Source organism: Sardina pilchardus, chromosome 19, assembly GCF_963854185.1.
Source record: "Sardina pilchardus chromosome 19, fSarPil1.1, whole genome shotgun sequence".
Lineage (NCBI taxonomy): Eukaryota > Metazoa > Chordata > Actinopteri > Clupeiformes > Clupeidae > Sardina > Sardina pilchardus.
The window spans coordinates 16,245,800-16,265,095 of record NC_085012.1 but is presented as its reverse complement, the minus strand read 5'-3'; the positions used below and the strand labels follow the sequence as shown (position 1 = coordinate 16,265,095).

Genomic DNA, 19,296 nt, shown 5'->3' with positions numbered 1-19,296 from the left:
TCACAGATCTTAAAACAGTGCGGAGCAACGTTACACATTTATTTTCATGTCTTAAGCCATTTACTAAAAGGGTAGGTAGGGCTCCTCCCTTTGGCTTTCTAAGTCAACAACAGTAGGCTAATAATAATCTCAACGGTGACTATGTTTTCAGTCATATTTAATATTTTCAAGTAAACATGTGTTTTTACTTGGGCAGAATATGTTATTGACAAATGCATTAAGGCTATGGATTAATTTTACTGTGAGTGCATGTGCACATACAGTAGGAGCAGCCTGCCCTACAGTAGTTGTAATACAACAAAGATCTCAATACAACAACAGGGCTGTGTCGTAACTTATCTCTTACAAATTATTATATCTTTGTGGAGGGTGTAGCACTAATACTTCCGGGTGAGCCTTGACCTTGGTTAGTGGGATCGTCATGGCGGCCCTAGTCAGACTCGGATCTATCTGTCACAGAGGAGTTAATCGTAAGTATTGCTTATATTTAACATCAGTTCTGTCTATTGGATTGAAATGGTTAGTAATCATATTACTGAAACTCTGCTACACAAACTTCATATGCGGCACATAACTGGTGTTGCAGTGCTAACATTAGCTTGTGTCTGAAGTCATGTTCATACCGAAGTTGACGTGTGTAGGATAGCAACGTTACACCCGGCTTTTCAGTCGCATCAGTTAGCGGAAAGCTACATTTGTGGTGGTGTGGTATTTCTCTTTGCTTAGTTTGTTCCCAACCATGAGCAGGCGAAAAATAAATGGGACAGAATTGGACCTTGTCTATCTAACGCTAGTCTACTGCTAATGAATGTTTGTAGCAGTATGAATCATACGTTGGTCTGTAGCCACGGTGACATCACTTGTTTCATGTGCTTGGAAAGTTGTTGTGCTAGCTAACGTCGGCTAGTAAGGTGAATAGGGCATGTTTTAAAACGTGTAGTTTATTTGGACTGGCTACGCTAATGCCAAACTATATAACGTTATTTGTTAGGTAACATCAGTTTCCTTGTGTAACGAGAAAAACGAATGTTATCTGAGCTATCAACAGCTAACGTTAACGTTAACCTTGAGGTAACGTTAGCATGTCTTAGCGTACCCAGATCCCTAGAAAGTCCATCTGAAGAAGTGACCGACTAGCGTTAGCTTGGTAAATATCAGTGTGAAGTCAACTGACCTACAACCTGAAAACTATTTCTGAAGTTATTTTTGTGTCGGAAATAAGATCCCACCTAACCTCACAGGAGATGTGTAGTGCTAGTGACCAGTCAGCCCGCTTTATCTCTCCGCAGTGAACGAAGCCAGTAAGAAGTCTGGCGATAGGTATAGCCTAAACTAGCTATCTTCTGGGCTGTGTAGTGTAAATTGAGCTAGCAACCTTAGGACTTGAATCTGCTTCATATCGCATGGATGTTGAAAATCACTTTTACCAAATGTCTACCTTATTTGTATTTAGGTGAACAGGTTCCACATGTCACTCACTCACTATCAATAGAGAGAATCTAGTGTCAGCATTATCTTTTGGTCTCTGTGTTCTTTATGGCCACACCATAAATGCCTGGAAATCATATACTGTAGATTGATATCTTCATGTTTTTCCTCACAGCGCTCCTCCTTCGTAGCGTTCTCGGCGCACGACCACTGGTCGGACAACAGAAGGATGCAGAGCGACCTCATCTTTTGACAGCACGGATACATACATCAACTCCAAGTTATGGTGCGTAACGTACAAAGCAAGTACTACTTGTGGGTTTGACAGAGTAATATCACTTGTGCAGGGGATTTATCAAGTGTCTTTATGACTTTGTTTAAGGTTAGGCTTTGGTGCTTGTTCATATCTGTGCAATTGTTTTTTATAGTTATGATTGTCATGTCTGCTCTCATCAGCATCCTGATAATCTAGGGTTGTGATGTAACTATTTAGAAATGTTACCAGGCAGACATGATGCATTTCACTGAAAATAAGAAGAATCTTTGGTATTTGTATAATGTCAATACATGAACTTCATTTATAAAGGTACAGTCCACATTTCTTGATAAAGGATATTGACATTGTGATCAACAGCCAGTCAGATTGTAACTCTGTCTTCAGTGTTCTGAATGAACATTTAGATTGGCTGGAATGGTATATGGGTCAGTTTAAAAGTGCACTGGTTCAAAACTGCCGGTTACATTGTACACTTTGAAGGAAGCTTTTTTTATGAACTGAAGGGAGACATATTTTGTACACTCCATGTTTAGTATCGTGGGGTGTCTTCACAGTCCCACAGGCCCTGTCCAGATGTTATGTATGAGGCTTGAATACTGTACTTTAGTATCTCTAAAACATTTTGAGATTAAACAATATATCAACAGTGTCTTAGACCCCTCGATGTGTAGTGTATAACTATACATAGACTGATAAACTAGCAAAATGCAACTATCTAATGATTTTCTTTTGTTTGTTTGTTTTGCATTAATGCTGATAACCAATGCAGTTGGGTCTAGGATTAATGTTTATTTGTGTGTGCGTGTTTTTGCTAACCAATACAGCTGGGTCTAAGTTTAATGACCTTTTTATTTAGCTTTTTTGCTAACCACTACTGCATGATCTGGCTGAATTACCTTTTCTTTTTTTGCATTTTTGCATTTTTGCTAACGAATACAGCTGGCTCTAGGTTTATTGACCTATGTTTTGTGTCTCTGCTAACCAATACAGCTGGGTCTGGTTCCAATGCTGCGTCTCTGCACTGGACAGCAGAGCGAATTCTGAGCATAGCGCTGCTGGGCATGGGCCCCCTGGCCTACTTCTACCCTGGTCCTCTCGTCGACTATCCTCTGGCTGCAGCACTAGCCCTCCATGGACACTGGTATGACCATAAGTGACCTGACTTAGTTATTTCCCATAGACCCTTTCAACTGCAAACATGTGCATTTCTAAGTAATTTCTGGTGGCATAGTAAACAACATTGAGCACAACTAGGGGAAATAAATATATATATCGATAAACAAACAAACGAGACTAATTTTTAAGTCAACATTTTGTAGAGCATTACGCTCTCTGATTCTTTTTAATATCACAGTATCTGTGTTTGTTTTCCACCAGAAACCCTCTGAGAACATATTGAAAGGGTCTATAAAAAGAACATATTTGTTTATTTTTATATCCAGCCCATTGAGTTGCTCCATAGGCCAATTTGTGCTTCTACTAATTTGGTGAAATAAATCCTGCTATATAACTAGTCACTTTCTGAACTTGTAAATTGTGCAGCTTAGTTAGAATGTCTCTTTCTTTTTTTCTCCCTTTAAATGGAATTCACGTTATGTCTTGTTACGTTAACAGATCTCCAAGCTCTATATAGTCTGTCATTAAACCCACAGGAACCTGCTTAATTGAAATGTCAACACTAAGCAGAAGTGACTGTTCTAGTCCCCAAATCCCTGTCATGGGGCCAGCTAATTCTCTCTTAGCAGAGCCTGCGTTATTAAATACTCATCAAAGCTTCTCTGGACAATCAGCCTGCTCTGAAGGGACAGACCCATCTAATCCATATGCTGTTTAATGTTGGCTGATTCCTAGGCTCTAAAGAGTTTGCTAAAGTTGGGATTGTGAATTACCTGCAGTGTATATGTATGTAGCCTACTTGGCAAATCATGAAAGACAGGGCTTGGATTGGTAGTTTAATCAGAATGTCTTTTTTTTTTTTTCTTCCCAGGGGAGTGGGCCAAGTATTAACAGACTACGTTCATGGAGACGCTAAGATCAAGATGGCAAATGCTACTTTATTCATGGTGTCCTCGATTACATTTGCTGGTCTCTGCTACTTCAACTACAACGATGTGGGCATCTGCAAAGCTATCGCCCTCCTGTGGAGTAAATAAATGGACTTGAGACTGTATATATTTGGGGAACATTTGGGCACGTGGACTTTTGTGATCTTGTTCCAGCTGAATGTGTGCTTTATGGGATATGTAAATTATATAAATATATAATTTCTGACAAAGTGATTGATGATGATTCATAAGTATTTCTAATTGTATGTCATGGTGAACATTTCTGCTTCCAGGAAAGAACTTCCTTTGGTTCCCTCACACAAGTTCAGTGAAAATCTAGTCCACTCTCTATTACTGTGGAGGCAAGATGAATCTTCCTTTTATTGCTTTGTCTGCCAAGGGAGGAATCCTATTGTTATTAATCCTTTCAATTTAAAGGAAGACGTCTAATTCAGCTTGGTGTCCACAAGAATTTAAACTCCATATTTTTCCCACTAGTGTTTCTTTGTTTCAGACCTGTTTACCAGAGAAACAGCATGCAGACCTAATGGTAATTTTCAGGATCAGTGGTCCATGATTACTTATTGATATCTTTACAGTTAGTCAAGTCAGTCTACGTCTTGAATGTTTGACTTATTTATTATCGTGAAGAGTATGTATGTTCTTCTTCTCCAGTCCCTAAACAAGACGGATGCTAGTGTCAAGCATTTGGTTGGCAGATACAGCAATATTGTCACTGAAAGACTGCAAGTCCTGTTTTTTTTTGTTAATATAAGGGAATATTCTACTGAAGTTTGCCCATCTCACATCAGAGTTCTGTTGTAACAAATGTCTTTTTTCTTAGTCTCCTTGTCTCTGGATAGAACACCTGTTTGTATAGGATGTCATAAGAGGAAGCGTCTCACCCCATACATCTTCAACTCAGGCCCATGTCATTGTTGTGCTGGCAGAAATCAGTTCAAAATATGTTGTAATATTTCTGATTGATACTAGGTCTTCATATTGCTTACCCATGAGCAACTGTTTAACTCCAGGATAATTGAGTCCAGCTGTGGTTGTAGTACAGAAGCAGTTGAATTCAGCAGTGCCATTAATCACACCTGTTGTATCTACGCACAAACTAGCTTTGGCTAATAGTAAGACACACCGAGCAGCTTAAAAATTGTGTTGGTCTTACATATTTTTTTGCTTTCCTCAATAAATAGCCATGACTTTCATGCCAAATTTTTGGATGAGCTGTAGTTCTTTCTTGTTAAATTACAGCATCATTGAACAAACCTTTCATGCTAAACTGTATGTAGTTCAAGTGCTCTAATATGATATCTGTGCACCGATTGTCATGACAATAAAAAAGCACTTCACCGAAATGGTCACCTGGGGATCATCTTCCATGCAGAGAACACATACTTATTGTGCATCTAGAGCCAGGAGATTGGAGTTTTGTGTTGTTTCAGATGTGATTCCCACAAAGATTTCACATTTATTGTCATCACATATTCTGGGAAAGTCTTTAAATCATGTCTATAAATGTTACTTACAGTGTGGGTGGGGGTGTCCTTGTGCCATAATGTAACATGAAGTTTTATTGGGTATGATGGTGATGACATTCTTTATCTCTTTATTTATCTGACTGGAGGTTTATCAGGCTTATTAAGGATATCAGGGGCCAGACTCCCTGGAGCAACTTGCTCAAGGGCACTATGGAGGCGGCTGGGAATTAAAATCTCTAATTTTCAGGCAACCGTATGAAAGCCCAGCTCTTTAATCGCCACAGGCCCTTACTGCATTTTGCAAGTGTATGCATGAGCAGGAACTCATAATTCATACATCTGACTTGTGGAACAACTATAACTTCATGTGAGTGCGGTCAACCTTACTTCTCTGTTTGCAGCTAGTTCGTTACATACTACCAATACCATTATTTTGAGCTCTTTGGGCATTGGACTGGTTTAACAACACTAAACAGTTAACCGTATGATTATGAAAGTCTGTCATTGGGCAAGCTCCTGTAGAGTTGCCCTAATATTCTAAGAATGCCCTATGAAATAGAACTGTGTTTTATGTGTAGTCTAGGCCTATAGCTGTGTTACTCTTATCAGTTGCTGATGGAGTAGACCCAAACCTGGCTTCATTAGGCTAGTATTTTAGTAATGGAAGTGAGGCATTACTAGACTGGGTTAACCCAGCCCAATCTGCTGGCGATTGGATTTCGCCCTGCGGCTCAGGCTGGAAACCTGCTCATTTATCTCTCCTGCTTCCTGTCCACGTTTGCTGGAACCAATCACAAATGGGCTTATGCAGATCGTTGGTCTGATTGGATGAAGGACTATTCAAATGCATACAGAGCAGAACATAGTACAGAGCTGTGCCCATTGATCAGGCCTCTTGTGCAGTAGAAATTCAGCGCAGACGCCCCAGACTAATGATCAATCTTAAAAAATTGAGCTAGTCTGGCGATAGCCAGGCTAATGCAATGATTGAAACCAGAGATTTGTGTGGACCATATGCTCCTAAATTCTCCATTCCAGATTTACTTTATGGTTTTGTATTTTTTTAAGTTTTATATTTTTGAGTTTTATATTTTCGAGTTATGTATTTTTGTTGTCTTCTCCACACACACCTCTACACTGTAGATTATAGTCTACATGCTACAGGAAAGGTGTGCTTTTACTTTGACAACAAAGCGGAAAGCCTTTTATTATGGCACATTTGAATGTGAACTCACCCTGAAGCGGTCAAAAACGATACTTGGTGACGTGGTGAGAGTTCGAGTTTGTATCGGATGCTGCTACAATGTAACATAATCAAGCGTTCATTCATTCACAGCTTACTGAAACGCAACGATGATCTGCATTTTATTAGTTGCTGGACATGACACGGTTTTACAGTCACAGTTGAAGGTATGTAGCTATAAGTGCTGCGGTTAAAAACAGAAGCCATCTGCACTTGTGTACACTGTTTGCAACATGCTTCCATGTTCTCCTTAAACCACTGTAGGGTTATTTAAAATTTGTAAACAGTTCTTTTGCGAAATCACTTTAAGATTAGTTGTGTTAAGCACTGTGCTGTGCTTGTTCATGCGCATGCACTGAGATGTCAGTCTGACTGACACGAGATCACAATTCACTTCATCAAGTCTGTGTGTGAAAGACTGCGAATTACATTTACAATTGAGCAGATCCAGGAAGTTTCGAATTAATTCCACAGCTCAGTCAGTCACGAGGGGAAACTGCAATAGTTGATCAAGTGGGATTACGATAGTCTAATCCTCTATGATGTAGGCTAGCTAAGGTTCTGAGAAATTAGCCAACTCAATGCTGGACTTCATAGTGGTACCCACCCACACAGCAGCAGGATTTGCCAGCTTGACACAGTCAGTGGTGAAATACTCCCGACCACCAAACCTTTTAACTTAATGAAACAGCATGCTGATTTAAAACACTGACTAATAATGCACTTTTGAGTAGGCCTATTTTATAAACGTGAAGTTTCACTGTTTTGATAGAATGATGACACTGGTTTGTATGGTCACCTGACCGGAGTTCCCAAGGCCCTGCTCCCTGGGGTCGGAGGAAAGAAAATCCTGGATTTTTGGTGGGAAACTGTAAACACGTGAGTTATGTTGGAATTTCTTCCTCAGACTACCAATTCATGGGTTTCATCAGGTTCCTTTCCACAGGTGTATAGCCTACAATTAAGCACCATGATTTTCCAATATAGACTGCATGGTGCTTGATAATACAACCCGGGACCTGATGAAACCCATGAATAGGCTACATAGAGTTCTTGTTTTTTTTTTGGAGTGGCCTACTTGTCATTTGTCATTCACATTGTAGTATACAGTGTGAGAAGTGGTTGAAAGGTCATTTAGAGCCAGATGAAGTGTACCATGCTGTTTCCACTTCACAGTGGAGCACTGTGAAGTGGAAACCGCATGGTATAAGCTCTTCCATTGCTAACCTTGTATTTGTGTCATGCAAAGACATATAAGGCCCGGGTTAATATCTTGTGAATGTTTTCTGCTAGTGAGTGCCTCTGAGTCAGACTTTGCCCTGTATGCACTGCTCAACACCACCCTTTACCCAGATTTAAGCTGATAGTATTATGACAGAGTGCAGAAAGGTGTTGGCTAGAGACACTAATTCTGAGCACATTTATTTACAACTGTGGTACGAGTGTAGTGAAGTTTCCAGGTGGAAATGTTGGAGGGGCGGGAGGCGGGGGATGGCACAATGTGCTATGGTGCTGAAGATGTAGTGAGATCATGAAAGCATACCGTTCATACTTCCACTTCAGCTGACACTGTCACACACCGGTGTGATGACTGTGTTGTCGGCTAAATATCTGGGTTCACCCGATTCAGCATGGAATGCTGCGGAACAGAATATTTTGTCAGAATGCAGAATTTCTTGTAATACAAGAGGTGGAATCATCAAAGTCTTAACCAAATTGTGAATCTTCCAAAATACAGAAAGTGCACAGCATGTTGAATGACCTTTTTAATGATAAACTTAATTCATACAAACCTGCGTGAATGCCCCATGGCATGTCCTGTGCTCATGAGGATGATGCAAATTTGTGTTAGTTGAGAGATAAGACACAAAAGCTTTAATGACCTCTGTGAAATGACAGAAAGACTAATTGGGTGCTGCTGTCAAAGGAAATATGTGAAAAGTTCACTATATTTTAAAGGGCATTTTGGACACGTGTGAATGGGCAAACAATATGATTAAAAGCAGAAGGTGGAGGCCTGTTTTGATATTTAATGTAGTTTACTGGTCTTTTGTCTTGTTCTTTTATTACGGTATTACAATAATGTATTGCTATTTGAATAAGCACATTCTGTTTTTATATTATTGTTTCTTTACAGGAGACAGTTGTTCACTGAAGTGTATCTGGTCACAAATGCAGACAAGTGAGATTTGATAATAATCTATTTAAATGATCTATTTAAATGCATACATTTTTTGGAAGTTAGAATTGCAATTTGAGACAAAAATAACTTTCTTAATTTAGGTACAAACATTACGAGCGCTGGGCAACAGCTAATGATTTTCCGGTGGAGAACTTGGTAAATGACGGGAGCACCACGTTAGAAGATCGTCTCGGTGCTGTGGCTGACCTTGAGTTAGCCATTCGAAGCCGTGGACTCAAAGATGACATCATGGTGGTAAGTTGCAGTTGCAGACTGAAATGATGCTGAAATACTCCTTTGGAATACACATACACTGTAGTGCTTCAAACTGTTATTTAAAGGCCCAAAGAGAGTGTTAACAATCCATTTTAAGTTGTTTTGGATTTGTTGGATTTGTTTTGTTTGTTTATGTTGTTAACAAATTATGTATACGTATGTGTTTTTTATTTTTGTCCTGAAGATTGCTGGAGACATGCTCTGTGCTGACCAGAACTTTGATATAGCACAAGTGGTCCGGTTCTATAGATCGAAGGTAGGTGGGGGGGGGGGGGTCCTTTTCTACCGAAACATAGAACATGGAACATGGAAGTGGGCTTTACAACATGGTTGTCTCTCTTCTTGGTAGCCAGGAGACCTGGTAATATACTATGAACTGGAAGAGAGCGAGAAAAGCAACTCCCGTGGCATTGTGGAGGTGTGCCCAGACACACACAGGTGAGTGGAGAGAAATGATGTCGCAGTCGCAGACAACGATCACTATCTCCAGTTTAGTTGTGGGTGAAAGCAGGACAGCGAGAATTCACTATGTTGCTCTCTCTGTATCTGCCAGGATCACATGCTTCCTGGAGAAGCCGCCTGAGGGCCAGACATCGTCTCGGTTGGCCAGCGTGGTCTTCTACTGCCTACAGAAGGAGACGCTCCCCTACCTGTCAGAGTTCCTCTCCAAAACCCCGGACATCAATGCCCGCACCATGGGGAAGTTTTGGGTCAGTCTAAATATGTACTATCTATATACTGTACTTACAGGTAAATCTTGCTGGTACCGGTTGGACCCCCTTTTTGCCTTCAGAGTCTGCTGGAGAATTTGATCTATATTGTATGTGATGATGTCACACAGTTGATGCAAATTTGTATCTGGTCATATACATTTTTATAGATGAATACATGTAAAAATGTCAGGAAAAGAAAAATGTGTAAATATCATTACCATAATTATAATAACACATATTGCTCACAGGGGAAATAGTCGCCAATTAGAACAGATTCACTCGTTATTCTATGACACTCCAATAGTTGATACTACTTGTGGTTTGATTGCCACCATCTCATCTAAATGCATAGTCCAAACCAATGTACTGATTCAACACTGCACCTGATGTGCTTTCACTACAGGAGTGGTTCATCAACATCCAGGAGATGCCCGTGTTCGGCATGAAGCTCCCCACCGGGTTTCAGCTCATTGGCCAAGTGGTGTGTAGCTCATTAGGGTCACCAATCACATCATTGATCACATGCATGCTTATCATTGTCAAAACACGATGCTCATATTTCAACACGTTACAGGGGCTGTCAGAATATGCCAAATGGTTGGCCCACTATTCTGCCAAGCAGAGAGAGCCTCCTGTCAAGCCCATTATGTGCCGTTCATTTGCCAGGTAACTAGTGCTACTCTCACGTTCCTCTTGAAGTGGAAAATGTTGGAATATCATAAAAGTGCAGCCATTTTAGTCAATGTTTTGTAAGTTTCCCAAGGTTTTGAGTAAGTTTCCACTGATTTCCAAAGTTTTCCAAGGTTTCCAAGGTTTTCTAAAATTTCCAAAGGTTTTCAATTGTACTTCTACTTTCCGAAGTACATTTATCAACATGAAGATTATAACACATTTACATGCCAAAATTATAACACATTTACAAGCCAAATGATTCACCCTGTGACCATACTGATGAGCTGCATTGCCCAATCACAGAGTTGGACTTATGGGGAACCCTTCAGATGGTTTCCATGGCAAAACAATTGCCATGTCCATCTCTAACTTCTGGGCCGAGGTCACGCTTCTGGAAAGCCAGACTCTGGTAATGAGAACATCCAGTCCTCTATTTGTCTTATTAATACTTATGACCGATTTCTTTTTCTGCAATATCTGCTGTTGTTTTCTGTATGAACCGTAGGTCCTTCTTCCTCATCCACTCAATGACCCCACAGAATTTGGCAGTCTGCAGGACCTCTACCACATCAGCAGAAAAGAAGGGTTAGCACACATCACTTACAACTACTTATTACTAAGCTCCTGCTCCATCACTATATCTATGCCGAATTGTCAAGACAAACTGGCATCCATTGTTAACTGCAATAAGACAATTAATTACTGCACTGAAGCTAGTGCAGAATGTCCCTGGTTGCATGGAAGACAGTGTGGTGGTTTGCATCAAGTCCTGGACAGTGCCTAATAGGCTTCCCTGTTGTTTGCTCTCTAGGTACCTGGGAGGTCTTCGCTTACTACAGGCTACTTGCAAGAAATTTTATCAATTCTGCTCCAAACAAGGGTAAGAAATTGTATGATTTTTATTATTTGTTCTCCGGAATTAATTTTAGTGACACAACTCCTTGGCCTATCAGACTCAGTCTTTGACATGCGTTTGAATCACCATTTTTTTCCAGAATTGCTTTGCGAAAGCAGAATTTTACTCTCAAGTATGACACAAACATCCCACGGCAGGTGGTGAGTGCTGTACTTCTTTCTGATGGTTAGACACTGTTTATGTTATATGTAATGAAAACTCTGCTTGCCTTTGATGAATATTCAGGAGTATTGTGACCCATTTTTTATCCTTGTCATCTGTTTTCTGTTCTTATGTAGGGACTTGCTGGAAGTAGGTAAGTACTCTGAACTGTGATTTCTCAAAGGTCATTTCGTCAGGCTTCCGGAGGCTTCTTACTGACTCAGGCCTGGGTTACACCGGGTCCGCTAGTGATACATTTGCAAAGCGTAGAAATAGTTTTAGAAGACCGGTCTAACTTTTTCAAACGTACATGCCACTATCATCTATGGCGTAACCGGTTCCATTGATTACAATGGAAGTTAAATGTTGCAGCAGATGCTCTGCAAACTTTTCGGTTTGCTTTGGTTATCAGCCCTGTGTAGTCTGCCTGTTACTTACTTATGTACTTACTACGGCTTAGTTACCAGCTATTCTAATTGGGGATGCTCATCAGTGATGGCTATAAGACAGTTGCATGGACGATGACTGATTGAAGCAGACAAGGATTATTGTTGCCATAAGATGACCTTAAGGCTTTCGCCATCATCAAATATATCAGTGTAGTGAGGTTTTTACTGTTTTGTTTTGAAGTTGTCTTTGCTATATAAAACATCAGTCAGCTTTTGTCCCTCTGGGTAATTATCTCTTCGGTGCTAAAGCTGTTCTAGTGTCTAGCTAATAACAGGGCTGGTTCATATAGAAATATGTGTAACCAGCAGGTTTGGCAGGTTTGTGAATATACACGTACAGTACGCACAAGTATAACTTTGATAAGCATGCCTGCTCATTGAATTGGCAATAACAGGGGTATGGCTGCTGTATTTGAAGTAAGAAATGCAATCCTGTTGTGTACCTTTCACACTTTCCTTGTGTGTTTAACAATCATACTTTCATCTTCCCTTTGCAAGTGCCATTGTGTCTGCAACCCTGAAGTGCCTGATGAAATTCTACAACATTACAGATATTGTAAGTGTTAGGCTGCTGTTGTTGCATTATATTTACAGCCACTGGGTGGCGCTTTAGACTTCAGTTTTCTTTGTCGAAACATTTTGTGGTCTTAATTAAGCGACTGCACTGTAGTGTTTATATTAACTGTGAAGACCAGTTACAGTAAGACATTTTGATAATAATGCCTGTATTAAAAAATGAATGCACATAATGATTATGCATGCATCTTGTTTGCTTCTTCTATTGTCAGGACCTCCCTAAACCAGTGAGGGCCAACTTCATCTTAAACGTTGAGACCGATGAACTCTTCATCACTGCTGGACTCCAGGACAGGGTGGTTCAGGTGACATATGAAGTTTATATTTTATGTTCAATGACCGGTCAAAGTAAACATTTGTGCCAGTTAGAGAGAGACTATTGTAAATATGTTCTTTACTTTTGACTGTGTCAGACGCTTGAGCAGTGTGGGCACGTTCCCATTGGTATTGGACAACCCACTCTTATGTGGAGAAATATGATGATCATCAGTTGGGATAAATTTTCATGATCGTTCAATTATTACACGGAACCAAAAAGTCAAAAAGACTCCCCAACCATTTACTGTATCTTTGTGGTTAGATATCACAGGTGCACATAGTTCACTGACCTTACCTGTGTAAGGTGTTAGCGTAGTGGCTAAGGACTAAGCCACTCAACTCTGAGTTGTTCTGTAATGTAATTGACATAAGTCATTTAGGATAAAAGCGTCTGCTGATTGAATAAATGTGATGTAAATGTGTTTTGTCATAGGTCTATGAAGGACTGGTGTACATGGATTTCAGTAAACAGCTGATGGATGCAAAGGGATATGGTACGTTTTTATGAATGCTCTTTAACTCTAGCATGTCTGCACTGTACACACTCATCTAGATGTAAACTGCATCTAAATGGTGAAATGGCCCTTTATGGTGCGAGTCTTACTGTGTGTTTCTGATGAATAGGAGAGTACATCGGCATGAACATGGAGTGTCTTCCACCTTTCTGGTTGGCCTATTTGGGAGATCCCAGCGATTCAGGCCGAATACACAGCAATGTTCGACAGCGATGGCTTAATGGTACATTTCAGTCAGAGTAAAATACTTCAATTCAGAGGTTTCTATGAACCAGACCTGTATTACTGATCCCCCCCCCCCCCCTCTTCATTTTTCGGATAGGAGAGACTGAAGTTATTGAAGCCATGAAGTCTTTTGCTGAGCTAACTGACCAAGCAAGGTTTGTATTGGCTGTACACTCGGCTTCTCTGTTGTCCCTGACATCTTCATATCATTCTTCAATGTCAGTCAGATTGCAGGCTATCTAGCATTGATGAAAAACATGTCTATTGGCTGTTAGTGCACTTTTTCAGATAAGAAAGCCATATATACTTTATTATTCTCAAGCCATAATATTATTTGTATCTACATTTCTCCAGATGATGAGAGATTCTATCATTTATCGATTGCTCATTCAGGTCTGCCATACAAAGCAAGGACTGGGCAATGCTGGCTCAGTTAATGGACAAGAACCTCGAGCTAAGGAGGTAGGACCCCTGCATTTCTTCCTTTGAGAAATATGTTTGCGTTGCTTTTCAAAAGATTTCATGTGATTCCGTATTTTTTATGGTACTTGTAAATTGAGTAAAAGTGATCAAAGCATGTCTAGACCAATTCTCAATTTCAGTCGAGATGAGGATTGATTGGGTGTCAGCCGGCCTACACAAGGTGGCCTTTAAGCAGAAGCCACAGCCATGGCCACATTGGTTGCAACCCATTCAATAAATAAAGAACAATGCTCTGAAATAATTTGAAACAGGCAGAAGTAAACGATAGTCATCATTCTTTATGGCAGGTTTAACGCAAATCAGACTTTGCTTCTGACAGAATATTGTAGATGATGCACACAATGTTGCCTAGAATGTTTTAACCACAGATTGACCTAATTAAACTCCAATAGGCTGAAATACAAGATGGAATATGTCTCTGTGTTACTATGTCTCTGTACTGTAAGGTGAAACAGTTCGTTTGCAATACTGCTATAACCCAATAAATCATCATCTTTTCATCATTGCCATTTTACATTTATAGAATCATTATAAATCTTTATAAAAGAAACAATGCATAACATTGTTTCAGACTTCCTGTACTTACATATTAAAGACATGGAACCAAGAAGATTTACTTTCAATTTCATCACTTTTCCTGAAAAAAAAGCATTATTTCAATTAACTATAACTGTAGCCACTCATTTGGCCATGACTGTACTCGCTGTGCCATATAATTTAATGATGAAGTTTTCTGTGTATCATATTCTATATCTGAGTTCCCTCAGGCGAATGGATCATTATTTTTATGGTGGCACATCACGCACAAATTGGCCATGTGCAGTTATGTGTCAGAAATGTGTGACAAATTACCCTCTGCAAAAACTGCTTATCTAATAACATCTAGCCAAGTGTTAAGACCAGAGTTTGACTCCTTAAGACGTCTCATCCTGAAAACCTGTCTGCCAGCAGTGTGTTCAGTAAATTTGTTGATAAGGCTCCTTAAAATCTGTCGTCCCTCGTTGGTGGAACGCACTATCTGTTCCAACTAGAGCAGGGACATCCCTAGCAATCTTCAGAAAATGTCTGAAAACCCAGCTCTTCAGAGAACATCTCCTGCTATGCACTGCTACAGACAGTTTCACTCATTAATGCACTTATTACACTTTTATTTGTTGTTAGAAGTGCTCTTTAAAGCTAAAATGTTTTATCATGTTGTAAGTGGCTTTGGTAATGTAATGTAATGTTAAAATAGTCTTCCTAAATTAAGTCACAATTTAGTCACTTGCTAGGTAAGTCTCTTCATACTAGAAACAACCCCACATAGATTGTTTGATCTTGATATAAGATCAATAACACTTGGTTAGATTTTATTTTTTGCAGTGTACCCCATGCCCTGGTTACACCAAGGAAACAAATCCAGAATATTGGCAAAAAAACCACAATCAGAAACAGATATTATGCGTTCATGTTTACTTCACATAAAATTGGGTCTGATCGAGTTCATGCATCCTGTATATTTTTTCAACAGGTCAATATACACTGATGACTGTTTGGGACCTGGGAATCTTAAGATGATTCAGATAGCAAGACAGGTATGTGAACTACATTTATTGTTGCCTTTTTATCAATCCGCTGAGATGTTCAATTCCCAGAGAGTTTGGACAACTCCTATATGATCATCGTCAAATGCCTTAAAAACTGTATATAATGTACATACTGTATACTGTAAATGTAAATAGTGGTCTATGAGAGAAATTTCTTAGATCAATTAACATTGACTGAATGTGTGATATATATGAAAATGAATTTTAGTTATCAACATACTGCATGGCAAGATGTCCAAATATACATCAGTGTAACAGAATAAAGAACTTGTCTTTAGAGGCAAACATGGCCTGCTTTCTTCAATGGCTCTCCCTTATTCATAAGCATGTGTCATACTTCATACTGGTCTGCTCTGCAGTTTGGTTCGTCTGTGAAGTTTCCTGGCAGTGGAGGGGCTGTGGTCGGTCTGTGTTTGGATCCAGATCAAATGGTATTAACACGCTCGTTTTAAAAGACCCCTAATACATTTGCTTTGATTAGGCTCTCTGGTACTTAACGCAGTGTGTTTCTGTTTCAGATGGAGATGAAGAAGGCCTTTCAGGAGGCTGGCTGTGTTTTTTGTAACATAATTCCTTATGATCCCTCCCGTCCTTAGAGTACGAGTCATGGCCTTAAATCTGTGAGTAATTAGCAACAAAGATATGAGATATGAACACATTATGCTAATAGCAGATAGCTGATTTCAACGAAATGCAGTGTAATTTTGTAAGGAAAGCAGGCATTGTGTGTGGCAGTTTTGGCAACAGTCCAATACCACATTTCAGCCAAGTAACCCTCAGGTGCACTAAGAGCTGGAGTGTTGTTTTTTTATACAGTTAGATGAATGTTTCATATTTTACTTTTTATATACAGTGTATGTGTGGATATGGTGTTAAGGCCATTGAATGTAACCTTGACATGTTTGGGCAGGGACACAACACATGACATCTACATAAATCATGTTGCCTTTATTGGATTGTATAATGTGTATGATTACATACTGAATAACTGAAACTGTAATTACAATTCACATCGACACACATAATGTCAACGAGAGCATGTGCACCAAATAGCAATAGCAAATACCAGAGCCATACATAATACTTCTCTCACTTGCCATACAGACAGAGATGAATTACTACTTGAAATAAACACAAGAATGCTCAGCTCTTACTGAGACTTCACCTGTTTCTCCTAAAGCCCCCGTAGGAGACATAAGGAGAGCAGGAGAGCTATTTCTCAGGAGTTCAAATGAAGAAACATTAGAAAATCTTATGATGATCTTAGACCATAGACAATGTAGAGCTCTCATTTTGAATTTCCCCTTGGGAACCTTACGATTATGCTATTTGGCAGACGCCTTTGTCCAAAGCGACATACAAATAAACAAAACAATACTATAATTAATTTAACTCTGAACAAATTAAAAAGCTGGTCAGACTAAGGGAGAATAACAATATAAACAATAAACAATATCAATTCAAGCAAACCTATTGAAAATAAACAGTGAATATGGGAGAATAGTAAATAAGCAATAAAGTCATTCAATCAATCGTATAATAAAAATAACTATGGCATGTTAAGCAATATTAAAACAGCATCAATTTAGACAATGGCTTAATGAAAACAAAGCAACACTATATTACACAAACCATAAGCACTTAATTACAAGTGCATATTGAACAAATAGGCCTGAAGACCCCTCTTGAAAGATACAAAACTATTATTTGAATGGAGACTGCAACTCATTCCACCAACGTGGAACCACTGATGAAAAAAATCTTGAATTTGACCTAGCGCTTTTAGTTGGTCAACACATCAGAGGATCGTAGTGGGTGGTTGGGAATGTACTGTACATCTTAATCATTGAATTCAAATAGCAGGGAGCAGATACAGTCAGTGTCCTATAGGCCAAACAGAGATTTAATTCTGGCCACTATAGGGAGCCAGTGGAGAGTAACTAAGAGAGGAGTTACATGTGTCTTCGTTGGCTGATTGAAGACGAGGCGTGCTGCAACATTCTGTTGTAGTGATCTTAATACATAAGCAGGTAGGCCATGCAGACGGTGATTCCCTCTGTCCCATTTTTGTTAAAAGGGACGTACAATAATTATAAACATTATCAATAAGAACTTATTGTTTAAAGTAGTCAGACAGTAGGGGGATACAGGCTACAGCTCCCATACCATGTACAGATCCAAGTGCCCATGGGGACCCAGGATCAAATCTGACCCATTCCTGATCCTATCCCATCTCTCTCTCCCACTTGCTTCCTGTCACTATTCACTGTCTTATCTGATTAAAAGCAAAAAAGCCCAAAAATATGCTTATAAAAAGTAAAGTCAGATAGCCCTCATCAAAATATAAAATGTGTAATATACTAATTGATTTTAATTAGTAACAGACTAGTAGCAAAACGTAAACAGATAGTGTCTTAAATTGCCTTCTGAAAATGCCAAAACTGCCACCAGAAAGGAAAGCATTAGGTAAATCGTTCCACCAACAAGGAATCACAGACAAAATAAGTCTTGACTCTGACCTTGGTAGAAGGCCGACGCAACAGACTCTCGTCAGAGGACCGCTGTGGGCAAGAGGGGCAGAGTGCGTGAGGGCTTTGAATTGAATTCTTGAAACTATAGGAATTATGTAGACCAAACTACTTTATAAACAAATGCAAACTTTCTTTTACACCAGGAAAACATTGTGTCTTTAAAGTAGCACAATAATTCACATTTTTAAACGTAATGGGAACACTCAATTCACCAAGACCTACTTGGTCAGAACCACCAATACTGTATATCGTGCAATACCAGACTCTCTGGGCGAGTGTGCATCATTATGGACAGACGTATTGCCTATTTCAAGTCTGCATATCATCAAAATGAAGCCATTTTGTTAAGTAGTAAAGAAGTATATTGTGTTGTTTTTAAATTATTTGATAAAACTACTGCCACACATGGGAATCAGTGATCAAAAATGAAATGCTGTGTGAAAACTCCAAATAAGAGAAAATTAATTGTGATGACCCCTCCATGTGAACTAATTATAATAAAAAAATGAGAATTAGAATGACCTTGAGAGTTGTTAAATCACTCTGTTAAATGCAACAATCTCAGTGTCAAATGTGACTGTAATTAATAATATAATAATGTTTTTGAAAAAGCTATATTATTTCCTGAACCGATACTGTATTTTACTGATTTCTGCAATAAATGTGTTTCTTACCGACATTTAAAAAGCATATTGTATTTCTTAGACATTTGGACTTGTAGAGAAGGGAGAATCAAGAGCTCTTAAGCAAATGTGTAATATGCAGAACAATCATTTTTTTAAATGTAGTCATTTTTAGAACTGAATGATTGAAGCCTAATCTGTGGACTCTGATTTAGGTGTAGTGAGAAGTCAGGTATGACATTAATATATTCTTAATCCTCCAAAACGTCTACCATTAAAAACATGCGTGAGGTGTACAAAATGTGCCCGCAGGCACACTGCATCTGTAGTTCCATAGCGACTGAAAAGGTGTGGGTTCAATTCCCGTCTTCAACCATTGTGCCCTTGAGCAATTAAGGCACTTAATCTCAAATGTAATAATTGACATATCACTTTGCATAAACGTTTAATTACAATTGACATCTTATTGGTGTAAGTAGCCTACTGTACCTCCTCTCCTAGCAGAGGGGCCCGTCCCCACAATGCTGTATTTTTTTTTTTTTTTTTTTTAAGAGGTAAAGTTTATTATTCATCTTCGTCCACACAACCCCAGCGTTTTAGGAGGCCG

At 39.2% G+C, this 19,296-nt stretch overlaps 2 protein-coding genes across 2 annotated transcripts; both read left to right on the top strand.

Moving 5' to 3' along the window:
- The first annotated feature begins 363 nt into the window (after positions 1 to 363).
- On the top strand, positions 364 to 4,974 carry sdhdb (succinate dehydrogenase complex, subunit D, integral membrane protein b). Its single transcript, XM_062521161.1, has 4 exons — positions 364 to 470; positions 1,604 to 1,714; positions 2,696 to 2,846; positions 3,693 to 4,974. The coding sequence occupies exons 1-4, from the start codon at positions 422 to 424 to the stop codon at positions 3,856 to 3,858; spliced, it is 477 nt and encodes a 158-aa protein (XP_062377145.1). The 5' UTR covers positions 364 to 421; the 3' UTR covers positions 3,859 to 4,974.
- Positions 4,975 to 6,485: 1,511 nt separating this feature from the next.
- gkup (glucuronokinase with putative uridyl pyrophosphorylase) lies at positions 6,486 to 18,753 on the top strand. The gene is made up of 23 exons (XM_062521256.1): positions 6,486 to 6,650; positions 7,256 to 7,362; positions 8,621 to 8,665; positions 8,767 to 8,920; positions 9,126 to 9,197; positions 9,291 to 9,379; positions 9,495 to 9,651; positions 10,058 to 10,135; positions 10,229 to 10,320; positions 10,630 to 10,735; positions 10,832 to 10,911; positions 11,138 to 11,206; positions 11,322 to 11,382; positions 11,521 to 11,537; positions 12,331 to 12,388; positions 12,621 to 12,713; positions 13,160 to 13,220; positions 13,351 to 13,464; positions 13,564 to 13,621; positions 13,860 to 13,928; positions 15,460 to 15,523; positions 15,895 to 15,966; positions 16,054 to 18,753. Exons 1-23 carry the CDS (start codon positions 6,594 to 6,596, stop codon positions 16,129 to 16,131), a joined length of 1,851 nt encoding a protein of 616 aa, XP_062377240.1. The 5' UTR covers positions 6,486 to 6,593; the 3' UTR covers positions 16,132 to 18,753.
- Positions 18,754 to 19,296: the final 543 nt, after the last annotated feature.